At 39.8% G+C, this 13,669-nt stretch overlaps 1 protein-coding gene across 1 annotated transcript in view; it reads right to left on the bottom strand.

Moving 5' to 3' along the window:
- Nucleotides 1-1,442: 1,442 nt before the first annotated feature.
- col6a2 (collagen, type VI, alpha 2) overlaps nt 1,443-13,669 on the bottom strand; it is a 35,258-nt gene continuing 23,031 nt past the window's right edge. The window contains exons 24-32 of the mRNA XM_057858057.1: nt 12,438-12,473; nt 12,304-12,349; nt 12,071-12,223; nt 11,907-12,001; nt 10,449-10,630; nt 10,187-10,365; nt 10,075-10,113; nt 5,895-6,238; nt 1,443-2,302 (exon numbers count right to left, since the gene is read on the bottom strand). Of these exons, the coding sequence (XP_057714040.1) occupies nt 2,036-2,302; nt 5,895-6,238; nt 10,075-10,113; nt 10,187-10,365; nt 10,449-10,630; nt 11,907-12,001; nt 12,071-12,223; nt 12,304-12,349; nt 12,438-12,473 (1,341 nt within the window). The 3' untranslated portion in view covers nt 1,443-2,035. The remainder of the gene's footprint in view (nt 2,303-5,894; nt 6,239-10,074; nt 10,114-10,186; nt 10,366-10,448; nt 10,631-11,906; nt 12,002-12,070; nt 12,224-12,303; nt 12,350-12,437; nt 12,474-13,669) is intronic.

Genomic DNA, 13,669 nt, shown 5'->3' with positions numbered 1-13,669 from the left:
TTTGAACAATATCTATTTTTTAATTAGGAACATTTCGGACAAGTTTTTTTTTTTTTTTGTTAAATATGCAAACTTGCTTAAAATAAGTCTGTTAAACTCAGGTTAAGATAGCTGTCTTCTTATTTCAAGAAATCTGAGTCAAATTTACTTGAAGCACTGGCGAATAATTTTACTTATTAGTAGATTTACACTGAAAACAAGGGAATTATTTTTTTCCCCCCAGTTTTAAGGAGGTGTGTTTTTCTAAATTACCTGAATAACTGAAGTCATTATATAACGCAAATAGAGTTGCTTAAAAGTTGGTGGGGACAATTTGAGCAACCTGAAAAGTTGGTAGTGTTCTGTCCCAACCGTCCCTATGCAAATCTACACCCTTGGGCAGGGGTGTCCAAACTTTTTGCAAAGGGGGCCAGATTTGGTGTGGTAAACACGTAAGGGGCCGACCTTGGCTGACGTACCTTTATGTTGAACAATATATTTAAGCAAATTTTAGCGAGCCATTATGTGTGTCACATTTGCTTTATTATTTTTTTTAAATTAATAATTTCAACAATCTCGCAACTAGCCTTTGTGGCTAAGCTTTCGACTCTCGGGCTCTTGTGAAACACTGCTGCTGTAACATTAAACTAGCTTCAAGTTGCTTCAATTTCTCGCTACGTATCTTTCCTGTAATCTTGTCATACATGTCAGCGTGTCTTGTTTGGTAAAATCGCCATACATTGAACGCTATAAAAACAGCAACTGTCTCTTTGCAAATGAGGCAAACACAGTTGTTGCGTATTTTAGTGAAGTCCAATTTCCACCTATCCTTGAAGCGTCGGCCGTCACAGTCAACTTTTTTTTGTTGATTGTCGCCATTTTAGAAAATTGTGAGTAAAAGGTCACACGGGGTAATGTTGCTTAGAATAATGTTGCTTTTTAGTGGGTAAATGGGGAGCAGCATTTAGTGTGTAAGCTACCTCATATGCTAGTAGCAGTACTGCTGACCAATTTATTAAGTCTGTGTGCGGGCCAGACGTTATTGATTTTATGACAGAGGCTGGGGGCCGGATGAAATTTGACCACGGGCCGCATTTGGCCCCCGGGCCGGACTTTGGACATGTCTGCCCTTGGGTAAATGGACAGTACTTATGTAACGCATTTATCTGCATGGTTACCATGCCCAAAGCACTTTATATTAGCACACACTTACCCGTTCACGCACACATTCACACACCAATGGGGCTGCTGCCATGCAAGGCGCTGTCAACCCATTAGAGGGAAATCAGGGTTCAGTGCCTTGGTTCAGTCGGAGCCGGGAATCGAACCAATTGTCCAAGGACAACTCCAGCTACCATCTGCGCTACGGACACCTTGAGTGTTGTTAAATTTCTATCCAGAGCTCAATACATGGGTAATGCAAGACAACAACACCCATGCATTTTTAAACAACAAAGACGCAGTTGGAGTTACCACATTTGGCTTTATTTGGATTTCATGTTTACAGTTGTTGATTTGAGATTTGTGCTGCTTTGGCTGATTCTGTGCATGTGTGTGGGATACGCAAGATTGTCTTCATTCCCCAGACAAACTGTTGTACAGTATAGGATATTGCAAAAGGTTATCAGAACTACTAATGGCTTTGTCCTTTTCCCTAGTTTAGCACCATTCATGTAGATACTGATTTTGTGATAACAGTGAAAGAGAAAAAACCTCAAAACAAAGCCTACAATTAATTCCATACAAATGCATGTCTTACAAATCTTTGATGAGGTTGTTGGTGCTGCACAGCTGACCATAGAGTTAGAATGAATAGAACCAACTGGAGAAATACTGTATTATTGACCCAACTTGAATGGTGTTTTCATTTTGTAAAACAATCTCCACTCATAGCAGTGGGACATCAAGCTGCATCAGTGCTTTACATTCGGTTATGATGATGCTCATAGAGTGTTTTTTGGTGTGTTCGTGTTCACGTGTACACTGAAGGACTGCTCCTTCTTTCGTTCTAGAAATTCTAATTCTATGTGGCATTGAGCATCATTACAGTTCCTCACTAGCATATCCAGCGGATGAAACGCTCAAAGAAAGATGGCTTGTTCAACATGCTGTAGTCATCGCCTCGGAAGATGGACGACATGTCACCGAGTGCCACCTTCCGCAGCACCTCCTCATCTGTGTCACTTCCAAGGGCGATCACTGTGGGAACACCCTCAGCTCGCTTCATTGAGGACACGCCCTCCTCCAGCTGCTCACTGGATGTAATGCCATCAGTGATGAACACAAATGCCAGCTCTGCGTTGCGACGAGCCAAGCGGTTCCTCTGCAACACACATGATCAAGATTTTCTGTTCAAAAGAGTGCCATTTTCCAAAGTTCAGATCATAGGTAATGTAAAGTAGATCTGTTTTCTGAGAGTAAAAATTATGTCATTGAGAAAATATAAGCTTGTCCAAACATGTGAATACTGTAAATCCCACATCTTTTATCTTCTTTTACTCACTCATTATTGCAATGAAAACAGACGTGACAAACAGAATACAGCTGTTGTTGCTTTAAAAAATGAGTTGGTTAATGAGTCGTTTTTAGTCTTGCAAGCAAAACCATACTTCCTGATTCATTGATTCGTCATGCTGTACCATCTTGCAAACCTCAACTATCCAACCACTTCCCCAGTCATCTGATGTCCGAGCCCATCAGGAGAAGGAGTCGGGGGATGCAGACGTGACCAGGAATTAACTATCTGGTTCAATACAATGTCGGAGTGCAAAGCGGTCCTTACATATTGTTCAATTTCTGAAGTTTTGTCAGAAATACACTTCATTTTTTTCATTAAAAGAAGAGGAAAACATGTAGCGAAAAGTTTTTTGTTTTTGTTTTTTTTATGGGAAAGTATGTTTTTGACATACGCGGCATAGCCCCTCCCTGGTGGCCGTAAATGTCATTGCATGTAATTGACTTAGCAGTACATGAGTTAAAAATTAAGACTTTGCCGGTAAAATCTCGTCTATTTAAGTTGTAAAGCAGGGGTCCTCAAACTTTTTCCTGTGAGGGCCACATAACTTTTCCCTTCTCTGATGAGGGGCCGGGGTCAGTTTGTAACAGAAAAAGTGTGACGATTGCAGGAGTGCCTAAATGTGAAAAATTATTGTTTTTCAGGAAGCCACAATCAAATAACCCTTTCTGGATTCTTCACGGAACAAAATAAAATAAAATAAAATAATATAATAATAACAAATAATAATAACACTATTAATTAAATAGATAATAACCAAATAACCCACTCTAAGTTCTTCACAGAAAAAGGCCAGGAAATAAATAACACTATTGAGAAAAAAAAAAAAAAAAATTCAAAATGCTCTCAGGTATTGTTCAGGGGGCCGGACCAAATGTGGAGGCGGGCCGAATCCGGCCCACGGGCCGTAGTTTGGGAACCCCTATTGTAAAGCAATAAAACAAACAAACTGAAATGACCCAAAAAATATTTTTATAATGGGTCAAAATTAATTTTTGAACAGATCATGTAGCTAGCACCTTGGAGACGGTCATTTGCTTTGCTTAGCCAAAACCACCTGAGGGCAGAAGAAAAAAGATGGATATATGTAATTTTTTTTTAACCTAAGCTTTCAAAGCGACAACAACTACTGGGCAAGAACCAAGGATTGATGAAATGCCGGAGAGCACAGCCAAAATGGAAAGCGGAGTTTCAGTTTGTCCCACTAAAGATGCTAATTGCACAACAGAGCCACAACCGGGTGTACCATATTCAGTGGACGACATCCTTGGTTTAGGCATAGCCGTCCTAAGCAGCCTGATGTAGAATTCCCCCCCCCAAAAAACGCTAATTTTCAATGTATGATTATAGATATTCGTGGCTGGAATATTCAGTAAAAAAGGATGCCGTCTCCTGCTTCGCTTGCCACCATTTTCAAACTCACAATGCTGAAGATTTGTTTAGCACGGGTGTGAGTGACTGGAAAAACTTGGCATTCAATTGGATATTTCCGCGGAACGCAAAAATCGGGGTCTACTTCTCCACAGAAAAACGCAAAGCACACACACACACACACACATAGCTGGGATGCCTGTATTCACGAGCATGGGCTAAGCTACTAACCGAGCATATATTTTGTAAGTTAATTTTAGTGCATATCATCATTTTTTGCCCACCCTGCCACAAAAGTCATATTCCGCCTATGGTTTTTGCTCTTCCGCGAACCAATACATCATACTGCGGCTTAATGTGGATTGGTTGTCTTTTAGTGGCAAGCCAATCAGAGAAAAGAAGCGAGCGCTTCAGATGTGACCAGGAAGCAACAATCTGCTTGAATACTATGGCGGAAAGTGGTTTTTGTAGATAGTTCAATTTCCTGACTTTTGTCTGAAATACACTTAATTTCCTCATTAAAAGAGGAGTAAAGAACATCACTAAAAGCTTTTTTAACAATGTTTTCGCGAGTGTGACGTGAAGAACTATCGTCCAACAGTAGCCATATATTCTTTTGAAGGTTCCTTCCATGAAACAGGTCTCAATTGGATCTTTCCCAGATTGATATGTGGAATATATTCGTAGCAGATACATGGAACAATCAATCTGGCGTGCCAGGTTAAGTTGTTCCAGAATTGGAGATTTTGTATTACTATTGTTAATAATTCACCTACAAAATACTAAAAAAATGAGGTTTCTGAGTTGATGTATTTGTCTTGACACCAAAAATAACAAAAAAGTCTGGAGTGCCCCCTAAAATTCCATTTTCTCTTGACCCACTCAAAATGACCAATTTGTTTATCAAATACTAAAGCAGTTAAAATAAAATTTAAATTTCCTAAATTTTGGGGAAGGGGGTATATTACCGTATTGGCCCGAATATAAGACTGTGTTTTTTGCATTGAAATAAGGTTGAAAAACAGTCTTATATTCGCGGTCTAGACATTATACCCATTCATGACGCTAGATGACGCCGGATATCATTGAAGCGATGTTCTGTTATGACAGATCTCAGCTACATTCCCCATTCACGATGCTAGATGGCGCCAGATACCATTGAAGCGATGTTCTGTCATGACAGATCTCACCTACTAGTTTAACCAGTTTGCATTATTTTATTGCAATGTTTTTCCTTATTCAGATTTGTTTCAAGACTACAGTTACAGTTAGACTTCACTTTGATAGTTAATACAGTTATTGCAATTTTGTTGTTTTATCACAATAGATTGGTTTATTTACATTTCAAAAACCAGAAGCCATTCATTTACGAATGTGATTGCACTTTAGTTTACATATTTAAATGTTCAGATATTAAGATTTGAATGAGGCAAAATAACATGCTTTTTCTCTCAAATATATTGTTATAATTATTTGTTTCAGATGTACTATAACTATTTTCTGTATAAAAATTAATTTGGTGTTCAAAAAGTCTTTTTTTCAAACTTGAGTCTTGAAAAAGAGGGGGTCTTCTTATAATTAGGGCTGTCTTATTTTCAGGCCAATACGGTACTATTTTTTCTATTGCTGTCTTTTGTAACTGTGGAAACATTTGTTTTGATAATGACAATATTTCAAATTATGGATGCATTTTTTACTTGAAGCTATATGAAAATATAACACTACGAGATATTCTAACAATGAATGTAAAATGATAGGACAAATCTGGCTGCAGAGTAAATCGAGCCAGAGTGTCCACGTATGACCTATCTAATGGGGAAAAAAAACATAATTATTACTTTAAATGAACTGGTTCAGTTTTGCAAAGATGAACTTAGTTAAAATTTTAATGATGAGCTATCACATTAACTAATTCAATTAAACATTTGTAAACTGCACCCTGAACTAGTTTGTTTAAAAAATGAAATTTCCCAACACTGAAAGGGATGATGCTAGACTTTCACAGCCAGTGTAAGTGCGTTCTATTTACCTGTGGGCCTGATCGATAAACCACACTGTTGATGGCATAGATGATTGCATTGCCCAGAGCAGAAGAAGAGTCCATGTAGGTCACTCCCGCCAGCTTGTCAGAGATCAACGTTAGATTGTGCGTAAGTGGGAACTCTACTCGCTGTTCTCCTGGGCTGCCGTACTGCACCAACGCAAAACGGGCATTCCTTTCATCTGACTGGCCATCTGCGAGGGTGAGGCGGCGAGCCACGTTCTCAATGAATTCCTTCGCCCTGCGGTGGTTCTCCAGTCCCATCCTCTCTGAACCATCCAAAAGGAACACCACATCCACTGGCCTCTGCACACAGCTGGCCACAGCAGGCTCTGGAATAAATACACACATCAGAATTTGTATCCAGTTTGCACTTGTTGTAAAGTTCATATCTTCACTGTGAAACCACAGATTTTGCTTTCTATGCCAATTTATTTGGTTAGAAAATACATTATAACAATGAATACATCCAGTTCTACACAAAATTCACATTTGCAAACTGCAGTCACTGAGCTAAAATGACAAGCCTGTCATGACTTATCTTCATGAATCAACTAATATGCCAAGCCACATGCAAAAAAAAAAAACATGCACTTACAAAAACCATACGTGGTTTTAACACTCTTTAAAATGGCCCCATAATTACATCACAAATGGCATTTATCAAAACAACCTCATTCAAAGAGCAAGGGCCAAAATGAAGGGTGTAACCATGGATATGTGCAAAACGCCAAATAATATAGGAGCCTTTCAGTATTTCCACAAGCCAATGATTCACAATGGAAATAAGTCTTCATCATAAAACAAACTTCCACAGGAATGAATGCCTCAGTAGAACTTTTTCCCAACAAATGATGACATTGTGTGTCACAGTTTAAGTTCCCTGGACGCAATTCCAGGATAAGTAATTCAGATATGCTGTTGGGACACTTGACATATAGAATTGCTTAAGGACCAACATGATGTCATGTGATCTCTCTCATTGGACCAAATGCATACTGCATCTGGATTTAAAAGTGCAGTATTAAGATGACTAAATCCAGCATTAATCATTTTGACATCCTTCGTGAGGTAGCAGAGTTAGTATATTAGGATTAGCAGAGCCCTAAAGCTTTCTCTGGGTCCCCCATTATGTCTCCATAGACATATTTAAAGGAGTTGATGAACAGTTGAGTCCACTGTTGCCTGTCTGATCCCTTGGCAAGTTTTGCTCGTTGGGCGGTGTATGCCATGGTTGCCACGCCAACACCAAATTGTTGATTGCCCAGGTGATTCAGTAGGCTGGTGACACCCTCCAAAGAGGTAGGGACCAATGAGGGGGTGACTTCCTTGCCCAGAGGCCTCCATGCGGGAGGGCCTTGCCTTGAAGTGAAGCGCCCTCCTGTAACAAGGGGGCGGAATGACATTGTGGGCATGGTCCCACAAACATGAGGCTGAAATAATATGCTGAAGGTGGACAGGGGTGAACACTACACTTACCTTAAAACAAAAATGATCTGTGTCAATGAGGATCAAAAAGGTCTAGTGTTATTGAATGCAATTCTGCATTTCTTAATTACCGTAATTTTCAGACTATAAACTGCTACTTTTTTCCTTCGTTTTGAATCCTGCGGCTTATAGTCCAGTGCGGCTTATTTGTTGATTTATTTGGGTTAATATGTCACACTTTATTTGACAGCGGTGACATAAGACTGTCATAAGACCATCATAATTATGATATGACACTATCATGGGCATTACTGAATGGTTATGACGGATGTCATTAAGTGTCATCCGGCAAATTATGTCACTAACTCCATTTATGTCCAGTTTGGATCTTTTACATCCATTCAAAAGTGAGATCATTTGCCGGCTAACACTAAATGACATCTGTTCTAAGCATTCATTAATGCTCATGACAGTGTCATGTCATAATTATGATTGTCTAATGACAGTCTTATAGCGCCACTGTCGATTAAAGAGTTACCAAATACCTTAACTAGCAATTAATGAAACAAATGGAACAGTAACTGAAGAAATAATTAGCACAGAACATGAATTTTGATTGTTATTTACATCTGTAGCACTGCAATGCATACTAGGAGGGGATCTGGACAACAACAGTGTTGACAGCGGGTGGCAGCAGAGGTTGACTGTCTCGCCCAAGGGAGCAGTGATAGCCAAATGAAGCTTCATGAAGCAATGAGGGCTTCATGGTGGTTCATTTGGTTTTATGACAGTCGTACAATGCCACTGTCAAATAAAGTGTTACATCTTAATATCTTAATATCTTTTGGTGTAAATATCCCATAATACAGTTTTGACAGCTGCGGCTTATAGTTCAGTGTGGCTTATCTATGAACAAATGTCGTTTTTGTGCCAAATTTGGTGGCTGGCAGCTTATAGCCAGGTGCGCCTTATAGTGCAAAAATTACGGTAAATTAAAACTACTTTATGTTGAGGTACTAGTACTCATTGTAGGATTTTTAATGTTTATTTTAATCAGCTTGCCTATTGTCTGGGGAAAATGCTATGGCAATACTTGAAGCATTTTGTACGTTTGGGACTTGAGCAACAAACGTTTTTGCCAAATTTAACAGGGATGATGTCACTGACATGGTTAAACAAGTAATCACTTCCATGTTTTTCATAAGATACAGTAGTTCTAAAGATTGTGCACATTATGTTACACAGACTGCTAATGCTAAATGTACCGTAATTTTCAGACTATAAAGCACTCCTAAGTATAAGCCGCCCGCCATACACTAAATGTGACACGAAAACGGCATTTGTTCATAGATAGGGCACATTGGACTATAAGCCGCAGCGGTCCTCACTGTATTATGGAATATTTACAGCAAAAGATAACCAGTAACACTTTGACAGTGGCATCATAAGACTGTCAAAAGACCAAATGAACCACCATGAAGCTTTGAACCACATGAAGCCTCAGTGCTTCAAGAAGCTTCATTTAGCCTTTGAGGAGACAGTCAACCTCTGCTGCCACCTGCTGTAAACACTGTTGTCGCCCAACATGCCTCCTAGCATGCATTGCAGCGATACAGATGTAAATAACAAAATGAATGTTTGCTAATTATTTCTTCAGTTACTGTTCCAGTTGTTTAATTAATTGCTAGTTATGGTATTTGGTAGCATTTTATTTGACAGTGGCACCATTAGACTGTCACTAGACAATCATAATTATGACATGACACTGTCATGAGCATTTGTTTTGAAATTTTCCAGGTTCGCAGTGAGTAAGCAACAGGCACACTTTTGCTTAATAGACAATGTTTATTAATTAGAAATTGCAAATAAATGAATAAATGGCCGCAATTTCTGAAACATCGCTATTCTGTTACGTCTCACTCAGTATTACTTTGAAATTTCCGGTCCCTTCCGGTCCCCGCGCTATACCGTTTCACGCGTTCGACAGCGTTCAGTGTCACCATGAACGTCTTATAGTCGTTCAGCGTCGCCCCGCTATTCACTCCCACCTCTCTGGCTTGGCTGGGCCGCGAACCCGCGCACCGACGACACTTCCCGCGCTACTGATAACGCTAAACCAAAAATATACCGGAATGTTCACTCAATTTATCGAGTAATACGTAAATCCCAAAACAACACAATCCCAGTATTACTCAAGTCAATTTACCAAACAACAAATTCTCAGTATTACTTAATTACAATGACCAATTTCAATCAATACTAATCAATTTATCAATACTATTGATCCTGTCCGTGACGCCAAAATTGTTTCAAAACAGCATTTTTGAATGCTTATAACAGATGTCATTTTGTGTTATCCTTCAAATTATCTCACTTTTAAGTGGATGTAAAAGATCCAAGCTGGTCATAAATGGAGATAGCGACATAATTTGCTGGAAGACACTTATTGATATAAGCATTCAGTAATGCCTATGATAGTGTCATGTCATAATTATGACTGTCTTATGACAGTGTTATGACGCTGCTGTCAAATAAAATGTTACATATTAACCCAATAAATCAATAAATAAGCCACACTGGGCTATAAGCCGCAGGATTCAAAATGAGGGAAAAAAGTAGTGGCTTCAAGTCCGAAAATTACGGTAATTTTTTGTACGGCTCGAGGTGTCAATTCAATCAAGGACAAAAAAAATGATGCAAATTTCATTTATCCTGTTTGCAAAATCTCTAAAAAGCTTACCTGTCTTACAAGGCAGGTCAGGGCAAACGACAATAGGATCTGAATCAAGCAAAGACACAGAATTAGCAAGAATCCACAATGAAAGCATTGTGCCTTTTTTTTGTCCATGTACCTGGGCAGAGGACGGTCTCAATCTTGTCAATGAACTCCTCAGCCACCAGGTCAGCAAATCGCCTCATGCCTAGCACCCTTCCATCTCTCTGGCAGGCTATACTCTTCAGAATTTCATTCTCCTCAATCTGGTCGAACATGTCTCCAATACCAATAGCGCTCACATCGACACTAGGATCACTGTACACACACAAGTTGATGCCCAATTTAACCATTGGATGCTGAGGTAGCATCGCCAAACACATTCCTAATGCTACAATCACCTGCATAGGTAGGTCAGCAATGAATCATCATCTCTGGGGTCGAAGCGTCCATCGGTGATAACAACCACGGTGACATTGGCTTTAGCTCTACGACTGTCCCTGATCAGATTGTCGTAGGCGTACTTAAGAGCAGATGGAGTCCATGTTCCTCCAGCGATCCATTCCATGCGCTTCACTGCATCCTGAATTTGAAGCCAACGAAAGTATTTAGTGCCTTTGAAGTAGAAGCATGCTTACGCACACCTCGCGGCTACCTCTAGACTTTACGTTCAAAATTTACAGGGCCCTTGGTGGTAGAATCTATAGAATTCCAGATTCTACTGTATTTCCGAATTAGGTTGAACAACGTAAACATGGGAACATTCAATGGGTTCAGCTAATGTCTCTCATTTGCAACATTCTTCACTCCTCGTTCCTCTTAACTAGTGCTTAAACCAAGCTAAAGGTGACGAACCACACAAGTTTCACATGTGGATTCACCGAGCCCTTCAGAATTAGATAATAAGGCAATTTTTTTCGAATTCAAAATTGATATATTTAAGCTAGCAAGCTAATGATTTAGCAAATTTCCATTCGAAATTCTTATTTTAACAGCATGTTTTATAAACAGGTCAAAATTTGAGACCACGCTGCCCATTGATCAGTTGTATTCTCTCATACCAAGTGCGAGTCAACCTTCCACTGAGTAAACCAGTTCCTCCTCCCATCAGATTGAGGACTAGCAGTTAAAAAAATGGATTAAGCCTGTAAATTGGGAGCATACTAGTCTAATCCTGGTCTAAAAAGCCAATTTGCCTGGATTCAATCAGTTTACAAAAATGGGCTGTACGTTTCTTTACCTTCGCCGAACCCCTTGGACTTACTCAGCGAACCCCTGGGGCTTGATCGAACTCAGGTTAAGAACCACTGGTCTAAACATTGAAGGCAACTCAGACGTTGTTCTCACACCGCCATATTAAGGAGTGTCTAAAGTCTCTTAAATGCGCATCGCGAAGCGAGGAATAAGGAGCTTTCACAGGCTAGCTTAAATCGAGGCACCTCTGATGCATCCTCTGTGGAAGTGTGACAATTCCTCAGTGGTGACGACAACCAATCACGATCGTTTAAAATTTTGACATGTTACAGCATTCATTATAATTGACTAGAATTTAATAGCACTTGAAATATAAAGCATGAAGTTGACATTTTGTCGTTAAAGTGCTATGCTTTTGTTATATTGTTGAACATTTTGTGTTAATATTTTTTCTGCAATGCAGACAATTGATTTGAGAACAGCTTGCACAGACTTCTAGGACCAGACTTTATCTGTAGTTGCCATCTCCATAAAACGAAATGATGGAGAATAGACTGTCCCATTTCGAGAAAAATATGATCTTTAAAAACAGAGGAGTGAGAACCTTGGAAGTTACAATTAGAGACATGAGATATACTCAATAACATTCCAGATTTGGGTGATACCTTGAAAGAAGAAAGTGAATCAATTTTGGAATCGTTGAGCCGGATGGCCTGGAAAGTTCCACTGTGACTGTACTGAACAACTCCCACTCTTGTGCCTGGAGACAAAATGAAGTTCAGAGGCATGCTGTTTGATAAATTTAAAGCATGGCTAAACAAAGGATTACCTGTTTCTGACTGTGGATCTTTGGCTAGGGATCCCAATCGATTGATGGTGTTAATGACAAAGTTTTTCTCCAAAGTGAAGTTGGTCAAGCCAACCGATTCAGAGCTGTCAATCACAAACACAATATCCAGAGCGCCGCAGCGTTTTTCACAATCTAAAGACAGAAACAGATTTTAAGGATGTGAACTTCAGTGTGATGATCCAATGAGATCATTCATGGCACTGTAGGCTCACCGCAGCAGCCGCATGTTTCCCTGATGTAATTCATGACATCACATTCCTGCCGGACAAAAGCGTCATTAGTTAAAGTAAATCATATCTTACTCTTACATCAGATTTGAATTGATGTGATAACCCAATCGTCTTACAGTAAGGCCAGGGTCTCCCTCAGGTCCAGAATCTCCCTGAAGAAAAATAAATGATAAGTTCAAATTCAATGCCCAGTACATACACCAGTGACTTTATTGGGCACAACTCTTGAACTGCGCACATTTCTAATCAATGCAATGCATTTTGGCATGTACAGTAGACATGGTCAGGACGATCTGCTACTGCTCAAACCAAGTATCAGGATGGGGAAGAAAGGTCATTTAAGCTACTTTGAAACGTTGCGTGGTTGTTGGTGCCAGACAGGCTGATTTTAATATGTTAGAAACTGCTGATTTACTGGGATTCTCACACATAACCATCTCTAGGTTTTGCAGAGAATGGTCCGAAAAGAGAAAAACATCCACAGAGTGGTCAGTCTGTGGGCGAAAATGCCCTGTGGATTCCTGAGGTCAGAGGAGACTAGCCAGATTGGTTCGAGCTGATAGAAAGGCAACAATATCTCAAATAACCACTCATTACAATCCAGGTACTGTATGCAGAAGAGCATCTGTTAATGTGCAACACTTCGAACCTCAAGGCATATGGGCTACAGGAGCAGAAGACCACACCGAGTGACACTCCTTTCAGCTAAGAACAGGAAACCAAGGCTAAACTTTGCATAGGCTTGCCAAAATTGGAAAATAGAGGATTGGAAAAAATGGTCAGATGAGTCTTGATTTCTGCTGCTATGACCTCTGGATGATAGGGTCAGAATTTGGCGTCGTTACCACATGATCACATGGATGTTATATCAACAGTTCAGAGTGTTGGTAGTGTAATGGTGTGGGGGTTATATGCTCTTGGCAAACTTTGGGTCTCTCGGTACCAATTGTGCATCATTTTGTGATCAGATCCTACCTGAGTATTGTTGCTGACCATTTTCATATCTTTATGACCACAGCATACCGACCTTCTGATGGTTATTTCCAACTGGATATCACGCCAACTCATAAAGCTCAAATCATGTCGGACTGTTTTCTACAACATGACAATGCGGTCACTGTACTCAAATGGCCTCCACAGTCACTAGATCTTTACCCTATGGAGCACATTTCGGACATGGTGGAATGGGAAATTCGCATCATAGAGGTGTAGCCAACAAATTTATGATCTATCATGTCAATATGGATAGTACTCTCTGAGGAATGTTTCCAGTACCTTGTTATGTACCTTGCTCCATCCTGGTACTAGCTAGTTGTAACTAATAGGTGGCCACCACAGGTCTCATGGC

Source organism: Corythoichthys intestinalis, chromosome 14, assembly GCF_030265065.1.
Source record: "Corythoichthys intestinalis isolate RoL2023-P3 chromosome 14, ASM3026506v1, whole genome shotgun sequence".
NCBI classification, from domain to species: domain Eukaryota; kingdom Metazoa; phylum Chordata; class Actinopteri; order Syngnathiformes; family Syngnathidae; genus Corythoichthys; species Corythoichthys intestinalis.
Note: the sequence above shows the minus strand (reverse complement) of the source record. Positions and strands in the feature narration are given on the sequence as shown.